The sequence below is a fragment of the Humulus lupulus genome, chromosome 1 (genome assembly GCF_963169125.1).
Source record: "Humulus lupulus chromosome 1, drHumLupu1.1, whole genome shotgun sequence".
Lineage (NCBI taxonomy): Eukaryota > Viridiplantae > Streptophyta > Magnoliopsida > Rosales > Cannabaceae > Humulus > Humulus lupulus.
Genome location: NC_084793.1, coordinates 51219002 through 51244934, shown reverse-complemented (window position 1 = coordinate 51244934; position 25933 = coordinate 51219002). Strand labels below are relative to the sequence as shown.

The window sequence follows — 25933 nt, the reverse complement described above, 5'->3', positions numbered from 1 at the left end:
TGTGATGGTGTTAGATCACAGGTAAAAATAAATACAATCACAAGCCTACTTTCCTCTAGTAACTTGCGATAGAAATTTGATTGGTTAGTAGTTAAATATTATCGAACAAATTTCCTTCGAAAAAAAAATTTAAAAATAGTTAACTATTTTTAAAATTTTAATTTATTTACGCATCTCATATACTTATCCAGTGACTCATAGTCCAACACACCAAACACACACTTACACTATCACCTTATTGAAAACATGTTTAACTTTTATTACCAAATGTAGAAGAGAATTTTATAATCTTCCAGATAGGATTATTGCGAAGACAAGTGTTTCATTATAGTACCAACTCCAAAAGACCAAAAAAAATATTGTCCTTCATAATCACTAATGATGATTGATAATCCAAGCCCGCGAGAGTAGTTCTCAATTTCAGATGTCCTCTTCTCACATGAAAACGCATATTTCAGGAAAGTAAAAAAAACATTATTTGAATCTTAAATTGAATTCAGATCCCATGCCACAAGCAGGTACAACACTGGTCAAGTACCGGAAAATTATTTATGACAAAAATAACCAAAAAGAAAATCAGATGCAAAATGGTCAAAACCATGCCTGAAGATTCCTCGTTCCTTCAATTTACTCGAATTTGTAACATCAAACATCCTCTTTTGATAATGCCTAGAACTAACAACCGCATCAAATGTGGACTATATAAGCAATTACCACATGGCATGTTGTCCAACTGAATATTCCATTTTGTTCATCAACCCCTTTTTGCTAATGAAAATACAAACAATATAAAAGGATCGGGCACATCAAAATTCTTAGCTCAGTACTTTTGATACTACTCCTGCACCAACTGTTCTACCTCCCTCTCGCAATGCAAATCTTTGTCCTGTCAGTCCAAAAAACAATGTTTCAGTTCAACATTCAACTATCTCTCAATGTCAACATGGTATATAACTAGTATTCTACTAAGTCACAGCATGGAGAAGCACCCATACAGTAATTAGTGTGAACCAATTTAACAATAAGATACACAATCAAGCAGAGTGTAAATTTCAGGTAGTTGATGCATGGATGAAGTAGACAATGATGCAGGGCATGTATTAGAGTGCAAGAAAACTCCATCTTTTTCAAGGAGCACGCAAACATACCTCCTTCAAGAGGAACAGGTTGAATCAGCTCAAAAACGGCTGTCACATTATCACCAGGCATAACCATCTTAACATTTTCAGGCAATTCTACTTTTCCAGTGATATCTGCGGTCCTCATATAAAACTGAGGCTTATAGTTTGAAAAAAAGGCAGTATGACGTCCACCTTCATCCTTTGTGAGGACATATATCTCTGCTTCAAACCTCCTGGATGTTTTCAAAGACCCTGGCTTGGCAATTACCTGTGCAATAAATAATCTTACAAAGTTTTACAATCCAATATTGAAACCAAGATTAGAAACCAAAGATATTTCAAACGGTAATCCTTTTCCACTACGTATAATCTTGAAATATTAGTCATAATTGGACCAGAAACCTTATTTTCATAAACTTTTAACAGAAAACAAACTGATGACTAGTCACGGCTCAAGCCAAATAACTACCATAACCAAAACCTGCCTTACAAAAATTTAGAGACAACCAAATGAAATCAACAATATCTCTGCAATTTAAAAATTATCAAAGTAGGCAGCTTCTATAACTAAAATTTATAGACAACCAAATGAAATCAACAATATCTCTGCAATTTAAAAATTATCAAAGTAGGCAGCTTCTATAACTAAAATTTTATGCGATACCACAACAACCCAAGATAAATAAATTCCTGAGGTGTAATTCATGCCGTATACCTGTCCTCGCTGCACATCTTCTCGTTTTAGACCTCGAAGAAGAAGACCCACATTGTCACCAGCCTATTGAATTCCAAAAGCAATCATTAAATGGAACCACATGCAAAAGATAAACTTTAGGTATAATAAATATCTTATTTAGCCACTTACCTGTCCTTGATCCAAGATTTTCTTGAACATCTCAACACCAGTAACCACAGTTTTCAAAGGAGCACCCTAAAATAGGAAAATTATGTCAGACCAGCCATTCTTAAAGGGCACAGGGCTCATGGAGATATTAACAGAATGCTTGGAAGCCTCAAAAATACCAGAACTAGTTGTAAATATGTACCTGCCTTAACCCCAGAATCTCAACTTCCTCACCGACTTTAATTACTCCTTGTTCAACACGCCCAGTTGCCACAGTTCCACGTCCCTTTTATACAAAAACAAAACCAATACTGCAAAGTCAAAAATACATAATATACTCAACCACAGACGCCATAAAAAAAGTCCCAAGAAATGTAGGGAGCGAGTTAGAACCATGCATACCCCACCCATTTCTCAATTGCAAGCTTACGATACAAATTTAGAGGAAATTTGTGATAGAGTTCACTAACTATTTTTCAGAAGTGAACAGCAGCATTACAAATAGAAAACTAAATATGAAGGAATATTACACCAAAATTTAAAGGAAACTACCTAAAGATTATGCATCGAACTTACGAACAAAGAATTACTGGGCTGCTACTTTCAAGAAAAGCCAGTATATACAAGCATAAATAAAGCACATGCAAGTTTTACCTGAATTGAGAAAACATCTTCAATTGGCATTAAGAAAGGTTTATCCAGTTGGCGGACAGGATCAGGAATGTATTCATCAACAGCGTCCATCAATTTTAGAATGGCTTTCTTCCCAATCTCTTCATTTGTACCTTGTAAGGCCGACAAAGCCGAACCCTGAATAATAGGAATCTCATCCCCAGGAAACTTGTAGAAGCTCAAAAGCTCTGCAATAACAATAAGATGTAAAATGATTAAAGCAAAAGCATGGCATTGAGTCAGGATAATCTTTTTTTAAAAATAAAATAAAAAATACCCACCACGCAGCTCCATTTCAACTAGCTCCAACAATTCTGGATCATCAACAGCGTCAACTTTATTCAAAAAGCACACAAGTGATGGCACGCCAACCTATTGAATACATTAAGAAAATCTTTACATGCATTGTTGCACATCATATTTCCATTACCAAAACATGTAGCTAAACTATCCTCTCCAATAAGGAGATAATGATAAAATACCCACCTGTCGGGCAAGCAAAATATGCTCCTTAGTCTGGGGCATGGGTCCATCAGGGGCAGATACAACTAGAATACCTCCATCCATCTGGGCTGCTCCAGTAATCATATTCTGCACGGTAATTATACTTCAATAAATAGTTCCACAGGTGAGCATGAGAATGTCCAGCAGTAGGACAAGTTTAAATAACTAATGGCACTTGTAAGTTGTAACATCACAAACAAATATATATATATATATATATATATGAATTCTGTTAGGAAAAATTTATATTCAACATATCTCAACTTTTGATCCCCTGACATAAGTTTCGGTTGCATGTAAAAAAAATATTAAAAATAAATCTAACGCTAAAATCATACACATTTCAGTTATTTCTAGTATTCAGATTACCTTGACATAGTCAGCGTGTCCAGGGCAGTCAACATGAGCATAATGTCGCTTAGAAGTCTCATACTCCACATGGGCCTACAAAATATAAAACACACATGTTGCAAGAGAAAAATAATTACAGAAAAATCAACATATAAAAACTACACTAATATTCAGCCTAACAAAATGGCAGTCATATAGATAATATCATTATCAGCAAAACAATGCTAACCGTTGCAATCGTAATTCCTCTCTTTTTCTCCTCAGGAGCCTTGTCAATTTCATCGAAAGCAATAGCCTTGGCTTTGCCTTCTTCTGACAGTACCTAAGGTAAATCACATAAATATGTTAGGTAACAGACGACTCGCTAATGCGATCCAGCTGTTGTTGATTTACACAAGTAACACAACACAACACAACCCAACACATCACATACAATTTCACAGACCCACACAGGGACGCTATCAGAAACCAAACCTTTGTAATTGCGGCAGTTAGTGTAGTCTTTCCGTGATCGACGTGTCCAATTGTTCCAACATTCACATGAGGTTTTCTGTTCGAAAAAAAATCATGCAGATTTAGAATTGGCCACTAATCGATATTTCTTCCCGAAGTTGGATTCGGAATGCAATAACAAAGGTAACATTGACCTTGTAAATAGTATTTGGGTAATTCTAGCTAGTCAAACCAAGAGAAAAATTCACAGTACATATCCAATCCCCCATTACAAGCAACTGTTACGAGACCGTACAATACCGATCCCATTCTACCATTAACGCGAGCTGATTCTAGTTACACCTACCAAAAATCAAACAATTGACTACAACTAGAACATCAAAAACGTATAATCCTATCACCACGTCGATACGATTGGGTAGAGGATTGAAGAGTCAGAAGTTGAACTTACGTTCTGGTGAAGGTGGCCATGGATCTCCACCAGGGCATCGGAGAGTAAGATTTGTCATTTCCAGAGATCGACTCGGACACAGAGAGACCGGTCTGAGCCGATCCCCTACAGTAGGAGTATATTTGAGATGAAAATGGGAGAAGGCGCTTGGTGTTAGGGTTTCGGAGAGCGACCGAAGCCATTGTCGAAACCACCCTGAACCAAATGGAAATGAGTGAAGGTACGCGCGCAGAGTGGCGGATGTGAGACTGAGAAGTTGGATGGTTAGGGGTTTAGGGCTTATTGGGATTTTTCCAGGGTTTTACACACTGGGCCTTTGTTCCAGAACTAAATGTACAATTACCAAACTATCCTTCGTTTCGCTTCCTCCTCCTATCTTCCTATCCCATGCAAAAATGACGTGTCACTCCCGATATTAACCCCCAAAAAAATGCTTTGTCAGCAGAAATTTTAAGTGGAGAAAATCATTTCTTTAACGGAATAATATTAATATGTAATAGTAACTATGATCATAAAGATTAATATTAGGACACAAAATTTGTACATAAAAATTAAAAATTAGACGTTGATATATAATTAACAATTTAAAATAATGCTTGTAAAAAAATATATTTAATATATCACACAAATTAATGACGCTATTTTTAATATTTTCAACAAATAAAACACACTGATTGTGTGATTTTTATGAGTATGTCACACACACAGTGTCCCTGTCCCTCTCTCCCAATAAAGATAATGTACTTACAAGTCTTTTTGCATTGTTTGTTATATAAATGGCAAGTTAAACCAATAATTAAAGATTGTCTTTTTTTAGTTTGCAGAGATTATGAGATTACGACGGTGTTTGGTTTGGCACCTTAATTAAAAATTATTTTTTATTTTTAAATCTTAAAAATTATGTTTTGAAAATAAGTGGAGTGTTTGACATTGTTTTTAAAAAATAATTTTTAAAAACAAAATTATAAAAGATAGAAAATTTGGAGAACAATAAAAAGTTGTTTTCTGTTGTTCTCAAATCTTTTTTGTCATTCTTTTTTTTCTTTTTTCATATCACTTTTATAATTATTATTATTTAAAATTATTTATTGTCATATCATTTTCTCTCTCTTTACTTTCTCTCTCATCATTTTATCTCTCATTATTTTATCTCTCGCTATTTTCTCTCTTCTCACCTTCTATATATTCATTTTCTATCTCCTTATTTTCTCTTGTATAACTTATTATGTCATTATTTTCTCTTTCATCACTTACTATATCTTCACTTTCTCTCTCATCACTTAATATATCTTTATTTTCTCTCTCCCGTCATTTCCTCTCTCATCACTTTCTCTCTATTCATTTCTCTCTCTTCACTTTCTTTCTCATCACATTCTCTCTCATTTTTTCTTGGATCAATTTCTCTCTTCTCAATTTCTATTTCTTCAAATTTTCCTTCCTTACTTTCTCACTTCTTATTTTTCATCATTTTTTCTTTTAAATTATTTTATCTCATTATTTATTACAAACTTTTAAAATATTTTTCTCTTTTATTTAAGATTTAAAAAAAATAAAACTAATTTTTTTAAAAACAAAAATTTAACCAAATGCCTTTTGTTTTTTAAAACTACAAAAATAATTTTCTTTTATCATTTCTAATAACACAATTTTACAAGGCCAAATAGGCTAATTTTTTGTTTTTGTTTTGAAGTAACACATGCCTTGTACTTCTCAAATTTTATGATTGTAAGTTTAAAAACCATACCTTAATATGTTTCTTATAAACTTACCTGAACTTGCAAGGCACCCATTTTTCACCAAACATTGTCTGTTAATCACTATAAGAAAATCTACGAGCTCAAATGGTTTCAGGTAAAATAATCACCTGATTCCATGGCTACTACAAAATTCTTAACCCTTTTGATTCTAACATTGGCATTAAGCTTTTCGTACTTCCCTCTCGTAAGCCCCATTGATTTCAAATATCCGGCGGTTTTCAACTTCGGCGATTCCAATTCCGACACCGGCGGCATCGCTGCCGGAATCGCTTTCCCTTTTGGGCAACCCTATGGCCAAACCTACTTCCTCAAACCCTCTGGGCGTTTATGTGATGGCCGTCTCATTATTGATTTTCTCAGTAAGTTTATGTTTTTTATTAACTTTTTGGGATCACTCTGTCTCAATGCGGTAACTGTTTGTGGAAATGCGTCTGAGACGTTACAAATGCATGTATGTATATCTAATCTATTACTTCATTGATTGCATGGTGCAGTGGATTCATTAAAGCTACCTTTTCTAAATCCATACTTGGATTCAATTGGTGCACCAAGCTTCCAAAAGGGTTGTAATTTTGCCACTGGTGGATCCACCATACTTCCAGCCAATGCAGCTTCATTAAGCCCGTTCTCCTTTGGGGTTCAGGTGTCTGAATTTGCTAGATTCAAGGACCGTGCTCTTCAGCTACTGGCCAAAGGTATTTTATATATATATATATATATATGTAGAATACTATTTCAAATCCTAAACTTTATCCAGTTTCTAAAATTTGGTAGCATATCTTTATGTTACGTGTGGTATTTACTGGTATCAAATTAAGTATGGCTTTAGACAGTAGGTTTCGCAGATATCTTCCTTCAGAAAGTTACTTCAGGCACGGTCTCTACATGTTTGATGTGGGACAGAACGATCTTGATGGTGCATTTTATTCTAAATCAGAGGACCAAGTAGTTGCTTCAATCCCAAGTCTCCTATCAGAATTTGAGACAGGATTAGAGGTAGTCTGTCTTCTCAAAATGCAGAATTAAGATCTTCATTAGAAGCAATTTTCATCTCCATCCCTAAACTTTATTTTGCCTTTTTTCCATTTTAACAGAGATTATACGGCGAGGGCGCTAGAAATTTTTGGATACACAACACTAGTCCCCTCGGATGCTTACCAAGAATTGTTGATAAATATGGAAAAGACCCATCAAAGCTGGACCAATTTGGATGTGTTACTTCTCACAACAACGCTGCCAATGCTTTCAATTCTCAGCTACGTGATCTTTGTCAGAAGTTCCGGGGACAATTTCCTGAAGCCAAGGTTACTTTTGTTGACATTTACTTAATAAAATATAACCTCATTGCAAACTATTCCCAATTTGGTAAGCTCTCTCAATAGTTATTGCATAGTGTTTTCTTATTTAATTTTGTTCTTTCTTCAAATATGCCATCTTCTAAGCTTAAATATACCCTTTATTTTCAGAAAAGAACTAATATGCCTTCTGCTATGAAATTTGCTGAACAAGGAACCCTTGTATAGTACATACTTATTTAGAGCTGTATTTTATTAATTTTATTTGGGTTAGTTATTTATGCTGTTGTGAATTTGGATGGAGTACAGGGTTCAAACAACCTATAGCAGCTTGCTGCGGCTATGGTGGTTTGCCATTGAATTTCGACAGCCGGATTGCTTGTGGTGTAAGCAAGAGCCTGAATGGGAGCATGGTGACAGCAACACCATGTAGTAACACTACAGAGTATGTTAATTGGGATGGGAACCATTACACAGAAGCTGCAAATCAGTATGTTTCATCACAAATATTGACTGGAAATTTCACCGATCCACCTCCTTCTTCCAATTTACACCTCCTTATGGGTTCCGATGTTTTCAGTTCATAGCTACACTTTGTTTTTAACATAAAAAAAAATACATAAAAGATATGTGTGTATGTATGTATATATATCCATCTCAAATACATCATTTTCTCAAATAAATTAAAAGTATTTGAGATTTACAAGCATAGACTGCATAGGTTGTATACATCTAAGTGTTAATTCTGTATTTATATATTTTTAAATTCCTATATGAGCTGTATTGTTTATTTATTTATTTTCTAAGGAACATAACTAAGTGCGTTAAATTTAATAATGGCCCAAAACTCAACATTATCCATAGAAAACATCTCACCAAAAAAGACACAAAACTGCCTTTAACTTGCCGCATGTATATTTATCCTCGTAATAAAATTTAGAAAGGAAGGAAAATAAAGGAGTTTTGGGTGATTATAGGAACATTTGATAGTGGCTAAATTAATTATTGTTAAAAATAAATTTGATACAAAGTTAAGTTACATGTGTTATTGTTGACAATTATAGAATGAGATTTAAAAAAAAAAAAAAGGAATAACCGAATTAGAATGAGAATTTGATAATATAAAATTAGTCTTTATTAAGACTAAATTATTTTTGTAATTAAATTAATTTATTCAATATACTCTCTAATTACATGACTAAATCTTTTCATAAAAAAATATTCAATCTAATCCAAATCTATCATAATATATTCTAAACATGATCTTCAAAAATTATAGAACAAATAACCCACCACAAGACAAGAATATTTGAAAGTACATAGAATGGATAAAATACTAGTACAGGTCGTCTTAGAAACGAAACTAAGTAGTAAAAAAATTGTCTTTTATCCTTGGTTGGTTGGTTCATTATCGTGTTCGTGGTATATAATATATCTATATATATATATATATATATATAAAAAGAATGATTGGCTTAAAATAGAAAACGTAGCACAAGACAAATAAACCTCATAGTTGTAATAAGTTGCTGTTATTAAAATAAAAAATAAAACTTTGTTTTGTGAACTGATGGCCACTCCTCCAAGCCCAGCAGGAGGATAGCTTCGTAACACAGACTACGAACGGACGAGGCTTCGAATCTCTTCTCCTCTTCTTCTCTTGAATTGAACACCATCAACAGCTCAAACACTCCTTCCTTCGAAATTCGAATCCAATTCTCTTCTATTTTCACTTTTCATTTTCTTTCCCCAGAATCAAACACAAAATTTCACAATTAATCCAACAACACAACTCCTCCCAAAATACTCGCCTAGCATTCTCCTTTCTTCTCTCTGCCTCACAAATTCCCCTATTTTCTCTTTACCCGATTCGCTGCAGCAGAGCAAGATCAGAGCTTTCTTTTATGTAAATATAAACATATATATATATATATATATTACTTTTGGAAATCTATCAGTATCAGATTGTGGCAGTTTTTGGATGAAAATCACCATATCTATTATACCTGTAACATATGGTGATAAGCTTTAGTTGAAAGGCTAGAAAGTTAGGGTTTAGAAATTGAGCTGATCGAACATGCTTCCATGGGGTGGATTAAGTTGCTGTTTGAGTGCAGCTGCCCTATACCTTCTCGGAAGGAGCAGTGGCAGGTAAGTTAATTACTACTAAATTGCCAATGTCATGCTGAATTATAACGCTGAAAATCTTTTGTATTGTAATGTTATAACTTGGATACTTGGAATTTCTTTGTTATGGTTTTGTTTCGCATTTCTGACCTTATGCAGGGATGCGGAGCTTCTGAAATCGGTCACTCGGGTCAATCAGTTGAAAGAATTAGGTATTGGGCCTTTTCAATTTCTGGTTTTAATTGTTTACACATGTTTATTATTATCATTATTATTTCTATTTTGCTGTAATGACTAGGTAGGTAGTACTGGAACTAAATTAATCACATATAGAAGTTTTGAGTTTCACAATCCTGGCAATGGAACTTATACTGATGTTGATTTGTGCCTTACATTTGATAGTTTAAGTTCTTCGTGTTTGCTTTTCAAGCCTGCCATCAATCGGGTAATATGTGAAACTCATCACACGTACATGCTTACGTTTTAGTCCTGGCAGTGCATCCACAAACTGCATATCATATCATCTTTAGAATTCATTGCATTTTGAATGTAAACAGAAAATATTTGTTTGCTAATGGTGGCATAAATCAGTTTGAATACTATTCCTAAACCAGTATTTTTGTTTCTCAGCACAATTGCTAGATGCTGAGTGTGTATTACCTTTGGTTGTTGCAATTTCCGGGAGAGTTAGTGCTGAAAGCCCTATCAACTGCGAGTTCAGCGGTTTACGTGGAGTTATTGTGGAGGAAACAGTAATTACAGAAAAACAACCCTGTTATATACAACATATGTTCTCATTTTGGTTTTTTATTCAGTTTTATCGTTGTATCACTAACAGTCTCATTCATATCTTTCTTAGGCAGAACAACATTTTTTGAAACACAACGATGCTGGTTCATGGATACAGGATTCTGCTCTAATGTTATCCATGAGTAAAGAAGTTCCATGGTATCTGGTGAGAAGCTCTCTCTCTCTCTCTATATATATATATATATATTGATATCCCATTCTTTTATGTTTGTGTGCTTTGCTTCATTAAAGTAGTGTTGTTAGATGTAGTAAAAAAAAATTCGTCAAAATCTTTGGACCAGGATGATGGGACTGCTCGTGCTTATGTGTTGGGAGCTCGTGGTGCTACAGGTTTTGTGTTGCCAGTAGCAAGTGAGGTGTTTGAAGAATCAGGGAGATCCCTTGTACGTGGGACATTAGATTATCTCCAAGGCCTCAAGGTCTTGTTAATTAGTAATTGTTTATTTATTTTGTCACACACACTCAGACCCCCTTTCGGTTGACTGAATTTTCTGCTATTTGTGCTTATAGATGCTTGGAGTTAAACGTATTGAGCGGGTACTTCCAACTGGTACTTCTTTGACTGTTGTTGGTGAGGTATGCTGTAGTGTAATATAAAACTGTTGAATGGTTTTCTTTTTTCTTTGCTTGGAGTGAAACTCAAGTTCTTGTAATAAATACATAGAGAAAACCAAAAAAAAAATTCTGAAAACAAATTTGATGTCTTCAACGGCATAGGCATTAACCTCTTAAGAGGTGATCTTTAATCCTTGTTGCTGCTTTCCAAGGGTTCTGTTACATTTCATGGAACAGTGAGTGCATTATACCAATGCCTTTAGTTCTAACATACAAATTCTAGTCCAAGTTGCTCTGCTTGGTGTGGTATCCCTTGTGTTGTTGATTATATCTGAGCATATATGGATTTTCCCGATATCACATAATAACATCAAGGATGTCCATATGAGAGAAAAAATTAAGTATTTTGAAGATTGTAATGTTTGTTAAACTTTAATTCCTCCAAATGATTGGTTGAGTATGTTTCTGCTCAGTTATATAATAAAACTTCTTTAGTGAATTTTCATATTAGTTTATAATATAAGTTTCTGATGTAAGTATAACTTCTTAACCATTGCGTGCCTCTATCTTATCCAATTTAGTCTATTCTCAGGCTGCCAAAGATGATATTGGAACTGTTCGAATTCAGAAACCCCACAAAGGACCGTTTTACGTTTCTCCTAAAACCCTTGACCAACTCATTGTAAACCTAGGAAAATGGGCAAGGTTGACCTTTATTCATGCCTGTACAAACTTACTTGTGCTAAGTACTTTTTTGTGTTCTTGTAATTAACAAAGATGCATTTACCAGGTGGTACAAGTATGCATCTGTGGGTTTGACAGCCTTTGGTGCTTATCTCATTGCTAAGCATGCCGTCCAATACATTATGGAAAGAAGACGCCGCTGGGAACTGCAGAGAAGGTAAGTTCAAGTCATGTTTATTAAGAGACCAAGTACAGGTTAAAGGAACTTGCGTATGGTTAGAAAAGTAAAAAATTAAATTATAAATAGATATTTTCTAATGAGTCGATAGCTAGTCACCTCGTATCACAAAGCTGTATTTCTTTGGTATGAGCCCTATAATCAACTTATATTGTATCCGTACACCATGACTGCTGCTACTCTCATTTTATGAAAGGAAACATTTATTTCTGTTCATGTCAGGGTTCTTGCTGCTGCTGCTGCTAAACGATCTGCAAATGATGATGAAGGTAGATTGACTATTGTAGTGTCTGCCATTTATGAAAACATTTGGTCTATGCTTAGATATCTTTATTAAAATGCTGCAACTCTTTTTCCCAGGTTCAGAAGACAAGGCTGAAAGTGGATCAGATGGTTCTAAGAAAGATCGTCTAATGCCAGATTTATGTGTGATATGCCTTGAACAGGACTATAATGCTGTTTTTGTCCCGTAAGAACTATGTCTATTTCTTTCTAGTTTTGAATAAACTCATGTCGAAATGCCTTTTTGTATGAGAATGATCACGCTTTCCATTTCTTCTCTATTAAATCATTTTGCAGGTGCGGTCATATGTGCTGTTGTACAACCTGCTCCTCACAATTAACAAATTGTCCTCTTTGCCGGCGTAGAATTGATCAAGTTGTGAAAACCTTCCGCCATTGAGGTTCTGCTTTTCACACATCTAGATTTGGTTTACCACATTCAAAATCAGAGTATTGTTGTATGTTTAATGGTGTCGACCACCATTATCTTTTGGCTTTAAGCTATCAAAATGCATCTTATTATAATTCTTTCTAGAGATATTGATATGATGACTTCTGGTTTGAGAGAGATTATCTTCTTCAGGACCTTTAATTGTAGATTGTAAATGATTAATAGCTTGAATCCTTATCCTTGCACCCTTGTAAATTAGCGTGGCTTATAGAATTAGTTTATTTTTTCTTCAAAGTTTTATATCACACTGCTTCAGTCTACCTCTTACATAAGTAATTGTAGAGGGAAATTTATAATAAGAATAAATAAAAGTTGATAAAAAGAATTATTCAATTTTGTCTTATTATGCATTAGAATGATATTTTAATATTTTAATTTGCAACCAAACAAATAAATGAAATGAAAATAAATTTATTTATGCTCCATTATCACCAAACAAACATATCCAGCCAAAGGTACCTTAAGTGGTCATTTGATTTTGAATTATATCTTATTTTTTGTCAGAGTGCTGAAATTGAATGAAATGGAAAAAAAAAATATATTTTTCATTCTATTCCTTGGTAGTTTGTATGTGTGCAATTTAAAACATTTGAATTTTGGAGTCAGTGTTCTTTTATAAAATAGGAAGAAAGATCATTCCGCTCCATAATGAAATAAAAAAAAATATTTATATTAAATTTTATTTCATTCCTATTTTTATTCTTATTTTCATTCTCATATGTTTTCAATAATTCCAACCAAAACATAATCATCTGATTTTGAATTACATCTTATTTTTCATGAACGGGTAAAAAAGAAGTGCTTGCTCAGACTTCTATTAGCACTAGGTGCTTACTTTATATACATACATGAGAAATACTTTTAAGGGTTGTTTAGTAATGGGAAATCTTTTAGAAACTTTAAGGGCTGTTGGATAATTTGGGGTCATTCAAAACTTTGTTAGTCTTTCGGATTTTTCTTTCTCAGCAAACCCTACCTTTGAACTCTAACTAATATGTCAAATTTATATTTGATTTTACCATTAAAGTAATTGAGATATGATGATGTAAATTGTTTGATTTATTTAATTTTTTTAGTAATTAAAAATAAAATTCTAGTTCTATTTTTTTGAATAAAAAAAATTAATAATCTGTTCCTTTATTTTTCTAAACATAAATGTGGCTTTTAGATTATTGACATTCAAATAAGCGACACCCAATTAAAACATATATATGCCTATAATAAATGTTATATTGAAATGGTGGATGGAAATATTTGTGCAAATAATAGATTTGTAGTTAAAAACGAATACAAGATAAAAAGATGGGAAGTTGTTGTAATTAACAGCTAAAAATTGCTGCTGAAAAAAAAAGGTGAAATTGTTACTATATATAATGGGAGTTATATTTACACCTCTAATTAGTATTAATATATTTTTTTCTTAAAAATATTAATTTTAAATTTATCATCATGTTAAATGGCTAAATATACAATTTTAAATCTTAATTCCATTATAAAATTTAACCTTTTTAAGTACACCCCACTTATCTAAATTCTAATATAATTATAAACTTAAAAAAGAAGCTTCTTCCATCACTAAAAATTATACATAATTTCATAAATTAAAGAATCATCTAATACACAAATATGTTAATTACATACATATATTTTAATTATTTTATTTATTAAAGTCTGTCTTTTTTTTCTTTCTACTAATTTGTTTTCCTTGACTATATTTACATGATTTATATATTAATTAATGTATTTTTTTCCTATTTATCTCACCGTTATATATATAATATGTACTAATGAAAGAAATGCATATACTAATAAATTTGATACTTTCTTGTATTATATATATATCTGTGTATAAATATATAAATTTGTATAGTGATTTTGTTGGTCAAATTTTCTTCAATAATCATTGCTTAATTCGGTCGAATTTATATATTATATAAATTATAACGAATGCATATCTATATTATACATTTGGATTGATATCTTTCCCTTTTATATCTCGTGGATATGGGTGTATGATTTCTTTTCAAAGGCTACAAAGTTTGAAATCTGATTTCGGAAATAAAATATGGTGTGATTATAAATTAATGAATAAGGTGAGGAACATTTAGTTAATTTGGGTGTAAAAATATAGTCAACCCGCTGGAGAATATTAATTAATTAAAAAAATCATTCCAAAAAATAAAAACGGTAATATGTAATAATGAAGGATAACGGAATGAGTTGCTTTTTTAATTTTTTTCTGGAAACAAAAAGAGTTATTTTTTTATTATTATTATTACTCAAGGTTATTAATTAAATCAACTAGGTTACCATTTTGATTAATAAGTAATGGGTAGTCACAGATTGCTTGAACCAAAATCTTTGGCTATATAAATCTGGGCACATACGGACCATCACCCTCACCACTGTCATTATTTTTTCTAGCTTTTGCCATTACTTTCTTGGAAAGGAAAATATGGAGAGCAAAATTTTCCAAAGGAGAAGATTTACGTTGAAGAAGAAAGCGAGTGAACTCAGTAATCTGTGCAACTCAGAGGTTTGTTTGGTGTGTTACGATCCCAATGGCAACGTAGAAGTGTGGCCGGAGGACCCCACGAAGGCTCGTTCTATCATCACAAAGTACTACTCCAAACTACTTGATTCATCAAGTAATAACAAGAAGAAGAGAAAGCATAGTGAAGTGAGTCTTTCTCATGTGTTGGAGAAGAAAATGAAGAAACTTCAGGAGCAAGTAACCAATACTTGTTCTTCTGAGAATATTCCTTCTTCTAATGTTAATGGGTTTTCATCATCACCGTTGGTTTGGGATGAAAAGTTGGCCTCTCTGTCCGAAAATTCTTTGATGGGTTTGGCGAAATGCTTGGAGGCTAAGATTCAGGCTTTGGATGAGAAAATTGAGATAGTCAAAGGAAAAGAGCAACTGATTATTTCAGAAACCCTAGTCCAGAATCATCAAGATTATGAAGATGAGTTTTATCATACTCTTCCACCACTGCCGCCTCAACAGTATGAACCACTCTTGTTTGAAGATCCTTGCAATGTTATTCATGAGTTGTTTAATACTGAAAACCAAAGCCAAATTCAAGACTTCTACGACCTAACTGATCCTTTAATGAACGCCGTCATCAACAACAACAACAACAGGAACACTCAACAGTACTACGAAGATGATAATAAGCATTATTATCAAGCTCTTCCACCACCACTACAGCCGCCTCAACCACAGTATGTACCACTCTCTTTTGAAGATTATTCTTTTAATGCCTGTGAGTTGTTCAATACTAGTACTGAAAACCAATGTCATGATGATGATCAGTTTGATGGTCAAAATCAAGACTTTTATACCTTAACTGATCTTCATCTTATGAACGCCACCGACAAATACCCTCCTCAACAGTGCTATGAAGATGAGTATTATCAATCTCTTCCACCACTGCCGCCTCAACAACAGAATGTACCACTCTCGTTTGAAGACCCTTTTAATTATTATTTCATTGAAGACTTCAATACTGAGAACCAAATCGGTCAGTTTGGCCAAGTAATACGAGACTTCTATGATCCAACTCCTTTTGTGAACTCCACACCAACAACTACACACCTGACCCGCGCCCCATGACAAGAGAAATAGTGTATCATCATCAAGTATTGAGGCAGGAGCAGACTTAGGATTATCAATCTCTGTGTAATAGCACCACCGAATGAAATAGCAATGTGGTTATATATAATACTATATTTAAGGACAATTATTATGTACTAGTTTTTCCATTTTTTGACGAATATATATATATATATACATTAGTTTTTAAAAGTTAAACTTTGGAAGTGTCTGTCAGTTAGGCAACTATACTTGTTTTGTTAATTTCCACTTACACTCCTACTACTTATTATAGAGTACTGCATAGTTATTGAGATAATGCACATTCGCTTACACTATTTTTCCTCCTTTTGTCTTATTTTTTTTCTCTGTATATATTTTGTTTTTGAACTGCTTTCTCAGAGAATTTGGAGATGAAAAAGCACAACTTTCTATTACTTATATAGTAAGTGTGGATGAATAAACAGTACAAAATTCTGCAAATTTTTTTTTTAAAAAAAAAAAGAAAGAAGAAAAGGCAATTCATTAGACCACGCAAAACGTGTGAAAACCATGGGTACAAAAGTTAAGACCACAGGGCCTATTGGTAATTTTGGCCACCATACTTTGGCCTGCCCCATCGTGAGTGCAAGTTTGGCCAGAGCATGTGCCATGAAACTTCAACCTCACAAGTTAACATCACACTAATAGATCTCAACCATCAATAAAAATTTTAGGGTGAATTTTGTTCTTTATTTTATTCCTTTTTTTATATTTTTCTATTTGTAAAACCATCTCTATCTTAAGAGCTCTAGGGAAACGTGTTAGATTCTCAATATTTCATTATTATTATTATTATTATTATCAGTTGGATTGCTGTGCAAAGTTAGTTAATTTAGTTTTATCATTTTCCTAAACGTGGCATGCCCTTTTTTTTATTATTATTACAACTCATATAATTCTTTGTTTAAGTTATTTGAATTTCTCTTTTCTCAAAAATAAAAAAGAAAAAAGTTATTTGAATTTCCAATGTCGATTTTTTTAACATAATTATCTATACAAATAATTTAAAAAAAAACTGAAATATATTCCATATTCAAAGGTCTAATTTCTAATTTTTTTTTTTTTTAGAATTCTACTCCCTTTTTTTTTATATTAAACATAATAGAAAAATTAAAGACTACCTATTAATGAATGGGTAAATAACAAGAGTATAAAAATAAGAGTAATGATTAATGATATGTGCATACATAATTTATACTAAAATATCACTCACATTTAATTTTTAAATAATAAGAGTAATGATATTTGGTGTGCTTAATTATTACTCTAATAATAATATGAAAACTAAAGAATTTGTCAATTTATATTGTTCAAAGTTCATAGACATTTTTTTTTTTAATTTGGTAGCAATTTATTTATATATTTAGTATGTATGTATGTATGTATGTATAGAAAGTAGAAAATGTTTGCGTTTTTCTTCTCCAATTATTTGAGAGGATAGTTGAAAAATTTGTTCAGATTATCGAGCAAAGTGATGGAATTTGAAGAGATTTTAAAAAAAATATATGCATAAATAAATAATAAGACAAAAGTTTGTTATATATGAATGTGACATCTTAAACGCAGTGAGGAACAGTGTTAAGACTAATTAACTATTATTGTGTTTATTAGTGTATATTTATTTTAGTCCTTTATTTTCTAATACCTCTATATTGAGTTTACACGTGTATAGGCTAGTAGTTGTACAGACCCTTTCTTTTGTATATATATGTACACTGTTTCATTGATGTTTTCTTGAGCAATAAGATACAGAAATAGAATTCTCTCAAATATTCTCTCCCAATCATATTTCTCAACTTGGTATCAAAGCTTTAGTCGATCCTTCAATGGCAAATGAACATACCCCCAATTCTAGCACTGGGTCTTCCATTCCTACAGTTATTGCTCCACCTTCTCTGTCTTCCCCAACTGGTTCTACAGCTTCTCAGTTTACCTTCCCCTCTCTCAATCACTCTCTTGCAGTGAAATTGGATTTCGATAATTACATGATCTAGAAGAATCAACTCTTGAATGTGGTCATTGCGCAAGGATTGGATGAGTATCTCGACGGCACCGCAGTTGCTCCGGAGAAGTTTCTTGACCCACCCACGAACCACTCGGTGAATCCCGCCTACACCTTGTGGCAACGGTATAATCGCCTCCTTATGTCCTGGATCTATGCTTCCTTATCAGATAATATGCTTGCCCATATTGTATCTTATACTACTGCAGCTGAAATTTGGACTGCTCTGGCCGAATACTTTGAGGCTGTCACTATGTCTCGCCTTAGTGAACTTCGAACGGCCCTGCAGAGTTTGAAGAAGAACAACCTCACCATCACTACGTACATTCATAAATTAAAGACTATTTGCAATAGTCTTGCTGCTATCGGTGAACCCGTTTCTCGTAATGACTACATAATTGCCCTTCTCGGTGGGCTTGGTCGAGACTACAATCCCTTTGTTACATCGCTGAAGATGCGAACGGATCAACCATCTCTTGCTACTATACACAGTCTGCTCATAAGTTTTGATGCTATGATTCAGTCCCAGAATGCTGTTGACACTTTGGATCTCACTCAAGCAAATTTGGCCCATGCCAATCGACCCAAGCGTCCCTTCTATCCACACAAATCATCTCCTCCCAACCCCTTTTCTTCACCCAGATCCTATCCCCAAAACTCCTTTCTTGTCCCCAAGCCCTCTCCTCCTTCTCGTTCTTCTAGTGTTCTGGGTAAGCCTCCTGGACCCGTGGGTCCTTGGCGCCCCTTCTCCTCCTCAACTCCCTCTCGTTCCCAATGTCAGATTTGTGGTAAAATGGGCCATACTGCACTTGTCTGTTATCATAGAGCCAATTTCTCTTATCATCCTTCCCATTCTCCCACCAATCTAAACACATATATTCCATCTTCTGAATCTTATTCTCTGCCTACCACCTATACCGCTGCTTCCTCTACTCCTCCTGCTAACGCGTCTTTGGATGCTTCTTGGTATATGGACTCTGGTGCAACTCACCATTTCACACCAGATTTCAACATGATGGATCTTGCTTCTCCTTATCCTGACTCTGAGCAAGTGACTGTTGGTGATGGTAAGCAATTGCCTATTTCTCATATTGGTCATACACGCTTACTTTCTGTTGGTTCTTCTGTTGTTCTATCTAATTTTCTTCGTGCTCCTTCTCTTTCTCATAGTCTCATAAGTGTTACTAAACTATGTCGTGACAATTCTGCTTACGTTGAATTTTATCCTGATTGTTTCCTTGTGAAGGATCGGGTCACCAAGAAAGTTCTCCTTCAGGGTCTACTTGACCGTGGTCTATATCGTGTGTCTACCCAGCCCGTCCTTCCAGTCTCTTCTGCTCATGCCTCGTCTCCACAGCTCTTTCTTACACGCACATCCCACTCTTCTATTTGGCATCAACGTTTGGGCCATCCCTCTTTTACTATTGTTAACAAAGTTTTAGATATATGTAACCTTGCAAAACCAAAGCTGAGCTCTGCTCCATTTTGTTCTTCATGTCAAATGGCCAAGAGTCATCGATTACCATTTCATTTGTCAAACTCAAGAGTTACTGCTCCTTTTGATTTAATACACATGGATTTATGGGGTTCCTCCCCTGTTACCTATATTGATGGGTTTAATTATTTTTTGCTAATTGTTGATGATCATACTCGTTTTACCTGGTATTATGCTTTGCGTTCAAAAGATGATGCTTACAATAGTTTTTTACATTTCCATAAGATGGTTGATACACAGTTTTCTCGTAAGATTAAAATGGTCCAATCCGACTGGGGTGGGGAATTTCACTCTTTAAGCAAAGTTTTACAGAGTTTGGGGATTATCCATCGTCTCTCTTGTCCACATACTTCCGCTCAGAATGGATGTGTCGAGCGTAAACATCGCCATGTTGTTGAACTCGGGCTTGCCATGATTGCTCACTCTTCTCTCCCTCTTACTTTTTGGAACTATGCTTTTCACACTGCTGTTTATCTGATAAATAGACTGCCCAATTCTGTGTTGTCCTTTTCTTCCCCTTATTTTACCTTGTATGGTAAGCATCCTTCATATTCCCAGTTGCGTGTTTTTGGGTGTGCTTCCTTTCCCTTCTTACGCCTCTATAATCAAAACAAGCTTCAGTTCCGTAGCTTGGAATGTGTCTTCATCGGCTATAGTTCTCAGCAAAAAGGCTATTTGTGCCTCCATCGTGATACTGGTCGTGTCTATGTTTCCCGTCATGTGATTTTCAATGAGTACTCTTTCCCTTTTCGGTCTGCTTTCCCTTATTCTCCTTCCTCTTCCTCTAGTCCCTCATTTTCTATACCTTCATTCATGCCCCCTATCCCTCTTCCTCTTGCTCCTTTTCCTTCTGTTTCTTCGTCCCCTCCTTCTACCACTTCATCTCTTCCTGCCTCTTCTTCCTCATCTCCTTCCATCCCTCCCACCCCTTTTTGTCTCCCTATTTCGACTCCGCCACATGAGTCCTGGGCTGCTCCGCCACCTCCATCTCCCTTCCCCTCCAATTTGCATCCTATGGTGACAAGGGCTAAAGCTGGCATTCGTAAACCTCGCTTGTTACTGAGTGTATATGCTGCCTCTCCTCCTGAACCCACTTCCTATCATGAGGCTGCTAAATCTGAGGTGTGGTTACATGCTATGAGAGCTGAAATTGCTGCTTTACATAAAAATCAGACTTGGCATTTGGTTCCTGCCAGTGAAGCCTCTCATGTTATTGGTTGCAAGTGGGTATATAAGTTGAAACTTAAGCCAAATGGTGAGGTTGATCGATACAAGGCTCGTTTGGTTGCCAAGGGATATAGTCAAACGGAGGGCCTCGATTATTTTGAAACCTTTAGCCCGGTTGTAAAGCCTACTACAATCCGCATCATTCTTTCTTTGGCTGTACAACATAGTTGGTGTCTTCGCCAATTAGATGTGCAAAATGCATTTCTTCATGGTGAGTTGACCGAAGCTGTTTTTATGTCTCAGCCACCGGGTTTCATTGACTCTACACACCCTGATTTTGTTTGTGAATTGGACAAATCTATCTGCGGATTGAAGCAGTCACCTCGCGCCTGGTATACTAAACTGAGTTCTTCTTTGTTGGCAAAAGGTTTTCTTAGTTCTCACTCCGAATCTTCTATGTCTGTTCTTTCCAAACCTGGCTGTTATATAGTTGTACTTATTTACGTTGATGATATTATCGTTGCTGGCCCAAATGCCTCTCATATCTCAGCCTTGCTTACCACTTTGGGTCGTGAGTTTGCTATTAAAGATCTTGGTGATCTGCACTATTTCTTGGGTGTTAAGGTTCAGCGCACTTCTACTGGTCTTCATCTTAGTTAGTCCAAGTACATCATGGACCTTCTTGCCCGTGCTCAAATGTTGGATTCTAAACAGGTGGCCACTCTTATGTCTTCCTCTCAGAGTTTATCCATTTCTTCAGGTGTGCCTCTTGTTGATGGCTCTCAATATCGGTCCATTGTTGGTGCCTTGCAGTACTACACTTTGACGCGTCCTGATATTGCCTTCTCAGTCAATAAGGTCTGCCAATTTATGCATTTGCCCACTGATGTCCACTGGCTTGCGGTCAAGCGAATCCTACGTTATTTGTCAGGTACTATAGATTATGGCCTTCACTATCAATCCTGGGCAGATTCTAGTGTGCTATGTTATACAGATGATGATTGGGCCTCCTTCCCGGATGATAGGCACAGCACAAGTGCCTTCTGTATTTTTCATGGACTGAATTTGGTCTCCTGGTCTGCTAGTAAGCAACGAGTTATCTCTAGGTCCAGCACGAAATCAGAATATCAGAGTCTTGCTAATGGCACTGCTGAACTATTGTGGTTGCAGGCTCTCTTTTCTGACTTGTAGTACCCATTGTCTTCGCCTCCTGTACTACTCTGCGACAATATTTGTAATGCCCCAAATTTCCTAATGAGGTTTAGGACCTTGATTAGGAGGCCGAGAGGGCCATAATTGATTTATTATAATATTTAATGGTTATATGCATGTTTACGTTAATTATATTATTATATGATGGTGAATGCATGCATATGGGCTCATATGTTAATTATAAGGGTATTTTGGTAATTTGGCCGCTATGGGCGTAAATGTGTATTTTGGGTGCATGATTGTGATTAACTAATATAGCCACATTATAAGGTGGATTGGTTCGAGCTTTTCGATATGAGACGATCATGAGATGTAAGTGTTCGGTCTAGTCATAACGGGCTTAAGTTCGGGGCTCGGGGTGAGTCTCAGGGTGAATTTAATGATTAGAGCATTACCGGGAATTAAAGGGTAATGGGATATGATTTATTGGTATTTGGGAATATTGAGAATAGCGGGAATTGGGAAGCGTTAATTATGATTAACGGGATAAGTGAAAAGTTCCAATTCTACCCTTGAAATGGCTATAGAGACTTTAAGTGACTTAAGGGCAATTTGGTCATTTGGAGTTTGGATATATATGACTTAGGAGGGCTGTAGAAAGAACAGAGCCAAAACAAGGGTTTTCTTCTTCAACCCGTACATCATCACTCACCATCTCTTCTTTGGTGTTCTTGAGGCCATCTTGAGGTTTTGAGCTAGGAAATCAAAGGTGGCAGCTAGGGAACTTGTTTCAGCCATTAAAGGGGATTCAAAACCATGTTTGAGGTGAGTTCCAGTTATGAATTTAATGGTGAGCTCTGTTTTTAAGCTATGGTTTTCAGCTTGTGAATCTCTTGTAGGAAGCTTGGATTAATAGAAGTTTGGGTGATGTTTTCTTTGGGTTTTGATGAGGGAGAGTGGTAGAGGATGTTTGGTGGTTGAATTAGGTGTTAGGCTGTGATTTGAGACAGGTTTGAGGGGCTGGTTTGAGAGGAAAAACACAGGGGACGAATTGAGACCGCATGCTGGTTTTTGCCTGGTCTGGGCTGAGCGCTACGACCCTTGGTGTTTGGCAGAGGGGAGCCCTTTCTGTTTGAGGGCGCGCCGCGGCGCAGCAGGGGAGGGCCGCGGCCCTTAAGGCCATTTTGACCAAAAACATGTTTTTAGCTTGGGGATTCAAGCCATAGGCCTCAAGGTTGAACCAAGTACCCGGTTAAGTGGGGATTGATGTCCCGGAGGCTAGACATTGGTTTGGGAACTTAAGTTGATCATTTTTATTGATGATACCTTATATTTGGTTATGACTAGGTGACCGCTAAAGGACTAAAAGTTGATCGTTCTCAAGGGTCGTTCTAGCTCGACTTTGAGGTAAGAAAACTGCACCCTGTGTATACGTGACATGCATGGCTATTATGATGCATGTTGGTTGATTATTGAGTATGACATGCATGGCTATTCTTGATGCATGTTGGTTGGTTATTAAGCGTGACATGCATGGCTGGTATTGATGCATGTTGATTGCAGAATATATTGCATATGATGCATGAGAAACATGTGATTAGGACATGCTTTGTATACTGGGTATGATATTGTCCAGAGCTTGAGCCTCTGTGGTTGTACATGGTCCTAATTGTACTGGTATCTGTTTAGTAAGCATGCTAAATACCTTGTTTATGAATATTGAACATGTGGTATATGATTGGTGGCATGACTTGCTTGTGTATGGCACTGACTAGTCAGGGACCGACTCTAAAGTCGAGAATCATGCATTGAATGGCTCTATGGCATTAATGCTAGACCTACCCTAGGGTCGAACAACTTATAAGCGCTTGCCTGGTCTAAGACCAGATGATTTCAGCCAAGGTATATGACCCCGGTGACTGTTTGTCACATGGTTGGGGGACGCAGTCCTTAGTTACGACTCTAGAGTCGAGAGGATGGTTATGTTGGTGACTAATCACCATGCACCTATCCTAATCAAGCTTATGAAGGAACCACCTATCAGTTAAGCCCTGGTGACCCTATCGTCACATGGCTTGAGGAAGCTGTACCCACTTTTGTGACTTTTGGCTGTTGTCACCTATCTGTTTTGGATCGTTGGTCCTGAATGGCTGTTATAATTACTGTTGATATTATATCATGTTATCTATTGGTATTATACCATGTTATCTGTTGATATTATATTGATATTATATCATGTTACCTGATGATATTACGTCATGTTATCTGTTGATATTATATCATATTAGATTGTGTTTTCTTGCTGGGCTTCGGCTCACGGGTGCTATGTGGTGCAGGTAAAGGCAAGAGGAAGCTAGACCATCCTTGAGTTGGAGAGCTTAGGTGATGACGTGTACATATGCAGCTGCTCGTCCGCCACGGCCGAGGTTTAAAGTGGAACTAGGGTTGAACCCTGTTTTGCCGCTTAGAACGGCCTGTTGTAAATATTTTCTGTAATAAACTCTGAAATTATATTTTTGGGATCCCAATGTATATATTAAACGTTCTAGTGAAATGTTACATCCTAACCAAAGTTTTTAATCCCTAAACCGCTAATCATACTTAGTTCACGATTTTGGCCAAATGACTCGATTAACGAGTTTAGCACTGTTTACAAGGCACACCGTAACGGTCCCTGGAGTTTGGGGCGTTACAATATTGGTGCTACTTATCTGAGTTCCAATCCTGTTTTGCACTCTAGAACTAAGCATGTTGGATTGGACTTTCATTTTGTCCGTGAAAAAGTTGCTGCCAAACGTCTCACTATTTGTCACACACCTTCCATTCAGCATATTGCGGATGCCTTAACCAAGCCTTTACCTACTCAACGATTTCTATCACTAAGGTCCAAGCTCACCGTTCTTCCCAGACCAATGAGCTTGAGGGGGGCTGTTAAGACTAATTAACTATTACTGTGTTTATTAGTGTATATTTATTTTAGTCCTTTATTTTCAAGTACCTCTGTATTGAGCTTACACGTGTATAGGCTAGTAGTTGTACAGACCCTTTCTTTTGTATATATGTGTACACTGTTTCATTGATGTTTTCTTGAGCAATAAGATACAAAAATAGAATTCTCTCAAATATTCTCTCCCAATCATATTTCTCAACTAACAGGAAAAGAGACAGGAGGGGATTTGTATTCTAATGCATATGGCCTTTTTATAAAATAAGGGATAATAATAATAATAATAATAATAGCATAAAGTTAGAAAGAATTACACTAAATATGCAATGTGTACCAAAATTTCTTAGGTTCAAACCAAATAAAAAATGGTATTTGCAGCATAAATACCACATGTTTTCGGTTTTATAGACTTATATACCATATTTTTTTTTCGACGGATTAAATATCGAACATTATTAATTGGCATATTCCGTCACTACTACTCCGTTAAGTTGGAAAAAAAAAGACACGTGTCACAGATCTGAATAAATCCGTTTTTTGGTCAAAAACTAATAAACAAAATTAAAATATAAAACAAAAATAAAAATAAAAAACCGAAAACTCAAAAACTCAAAAAACTGAAACCCATTCCTTAAAAAATAAACCATTTTCTTTTGAAACCCATTCCTTCAAAAACAAACCATTTTCTTCTGAAACCTTCAAAAACTCAAATTCTCCCTCTCTCTCTCTGGGTCAACACCAAGGGAAACACAAACCATTTTCGACAGTCATTACCAGAGGAAAACGAAGACTCACCAATGCATATTCGGCGCCTTCCTGGGGAAGAACCCCCTGAGTATGGTAAGTTAGTTTTCTCTTTGTTAAATATGTGATAAAATGGTTTTTGTTGCTTTTTATGGTGTTTAGTTTGTAAAGTGTTTGGTGTAGGGTACTGGTTT

At 35.4% G+C, this 25933-nt stretch overlaps 4 protein-coding genes across 6 annotated transcripts; 3 read left to right on the top strand and 1 right to left on the bottom strand.

Annotated features, from left to right (window-relative positions):
- Positions 1 to 463: 463 nt before the first annotated feature.
- Positions 464 to 4681, bottom strand: LOC133792310 (elongation factor Tu, mitochondrial). The gene is made up of 12 exons (XM_062230217.1): positions 4397 to 4681; positions 3967 to 4042; positions 3722 to 3814; positions 3511 to 3585; positions 3124 to 3228; positions 2919 to 3009; positions 2620 to 2825; positions 2168 to 2251; positions 1987 to 2052; positions 1837 to 1899; positions 1149 to 1389; positions 464 to 886 (listed from the first exon to the last, which is right to left on the bottom strand). The coding sequence occupies exons 1-12, from the start codon at positions 4576 to 4578 to the stop codon at positions 816 to 818; spliced, it is 1353 nt and encodes a 450-aa protein (XP_062086201.1). The 5' UTR covers positions 4579 to 4681; the 3' UTR covers positions 464 to 815.
- A 1427-nt stretch (positions 4682 to 6108) lies between these two features.
- On the top strand, positions 6109 to 8222 carry LOC133792289 (GDSL esterase/lipase At1g54790-like). The gene is made up of 5 exons (XM_062230196.1): positions 6109 to 6512; positions 6648 to 6848; positions 6983 to 7149; positions 7248 to 7518; positions 7758 to 8222. Exons 1-5 carry the CDS (start codon positions 6269 to 6271, stop codon positions 8033 to 8035), a joined length of 1161 nt encoding a protein of 386 aa, XP_062086180.1. The 5' UTR covers positions 6109 to 6268; the 3' UTR covers positions 8036 to 8222.
- A 767-nt stretch (positions 8223 to 8989) lies between these two features.
- LOC133792295 (E3 ubiquitin-protein ligase SP1) lies at positions 8990 to 12829 on the top strand. Of its 3 annotated transcripts, none has more exons than XM_062230210.1 (11): positions 8990 to 9599; positions 9735 to 9787; positions 10206 to 10327; positions 10435 to 10530; positions 10667 to 10768; positions 10896 to 10961; positions 11533 to 11645; positions 11731 to 11841; positions 12085 to 12131; positions 12223 to 12331; positions 12442 to 12829. In XM_062230210.1, the coding sequence occupies exons 1-11, from the start codon at positions 9526 to 9528 to the stop codon at positions 12542 to 12544; spliced, it is 996 nt and encodes a 331-aa protein (XP_062086194.1). In that variant the 5' UTR covers positions 8990 to 9525; the 3' UTR covers positions 12545 to 12829. The 3 variants fall into 3 exon arrangements, with proteins under 3 accessions (XP_062086194.1, XP_062086187.1, XP_062086183.1); XM_062230203.1 differs by having other exon boundaries at positions 10667 to 10804; positions 12229 to 12331; XM_062230199.1 differs by having other exon boundaries at positions 8991 to 9599; positions 10667 to 10804.
- A 1708-nt stretch (positions 12830 to 14537) lies between these two features.
- On the top strand, positions 14538 to 16312 carry LOC133826138 (agamous-like MADS-box protein AGL75). The gene has a single exon (XM_062258790.1). It carries the CDS (start codon positions 15051 to 15053, stop codon positions 16209 to 16211), a length of 1161 nt encoding a protein of 386 aa, XP_062114774.1. The 5' UTR covers positions 14538 to 15050; the 3' UTR covers positions 16212 to 16312.
- Positions 16313 to 25933: the final 9621 nt, after the last annotated feature.

What these genes read in the sequence shown, in the direction of transcription:
- LOC133792310 (XM_062230217.1), bottom strand. Translation starts at nt 4,578, where the DNA reads ATGGCTTCGGTCGCTCTCCGAAACCCTAACACCAAGCGCCTTCTCCCA. An exon ending in AAGATGTTTTCTCAATTCAG is followed by an intron (nt 2,252 to 2,619) that starts GTAAAACTTGCA and finishes TTTGTATAAAAG; the next exon opens with GGACGTGGAACTGTGGCAAC. An exon ending in ACCTGTTCCTCTTGAAGGAG is followed by an intron (nt 887 to 1,148) that starts GTATGTTTGCGT and finishes TTGGACTGACAG; the next exon opens with GACAAAGATTTGCATTGCGA.
- LOC133792295 (XM_062230199.1), top strand. Translation starts at nt 9,526, where the DNA reads ATGCTTCCATGGGGTGGATTAAGTTGCTGTTTGAGTGCAGCTGCCCTA. An exon ending in CTCGGAAGGAGCAGTGGCAG is followed by an intron (nt 9,600 to 9,734) that starts GTAAGTTAATTA and finishes GACCTTATGCAG; the next exon opens with GGATGCGGAGCTTCTGAAAT. An exon ending in ATCTGCAAATGATGATGAAG is followed by an intron (nt 12,132 to 12,222) that starts GTAGATTGACTA and finishes TCTTTTTCCCAG; the next exon opens with GTTCAGAAGACAAGGCTGAA.
- LOC133792289 (XM_062230196.1), top strand. Translation starts at nt 6,269, where the DNA reads ATGGCTACTACAAAATTCTTAACCCTTTTGATTCTAACATTGGCATTA. An exon ending in TCTCATTATTGATTTTCTCA is followed by an intron (nt 6,513 to 6,647) that starts GTAAGTTTATGT and finishes TGCATGGTGCAG; the next exon opens with TGGATTCATTAAAGCTACCT. An exon ending in AATTTGAGACAGGATTAGAG is followed by an intron (nt 7,150 to 7,247) that starts GTAGTCTGTCTT and finishes CCATTTTAACAG; the next exon opens with AGATTATACGGCGAGGGCGC.
- LOC133826138 (XM_062258790.1), top strand. Translation starts at nt 15,051, where the DNA reads ATGGAGAGCAAAATTTTCCAAAGGAGAAGATTTACGTTGAAGAAGAAA.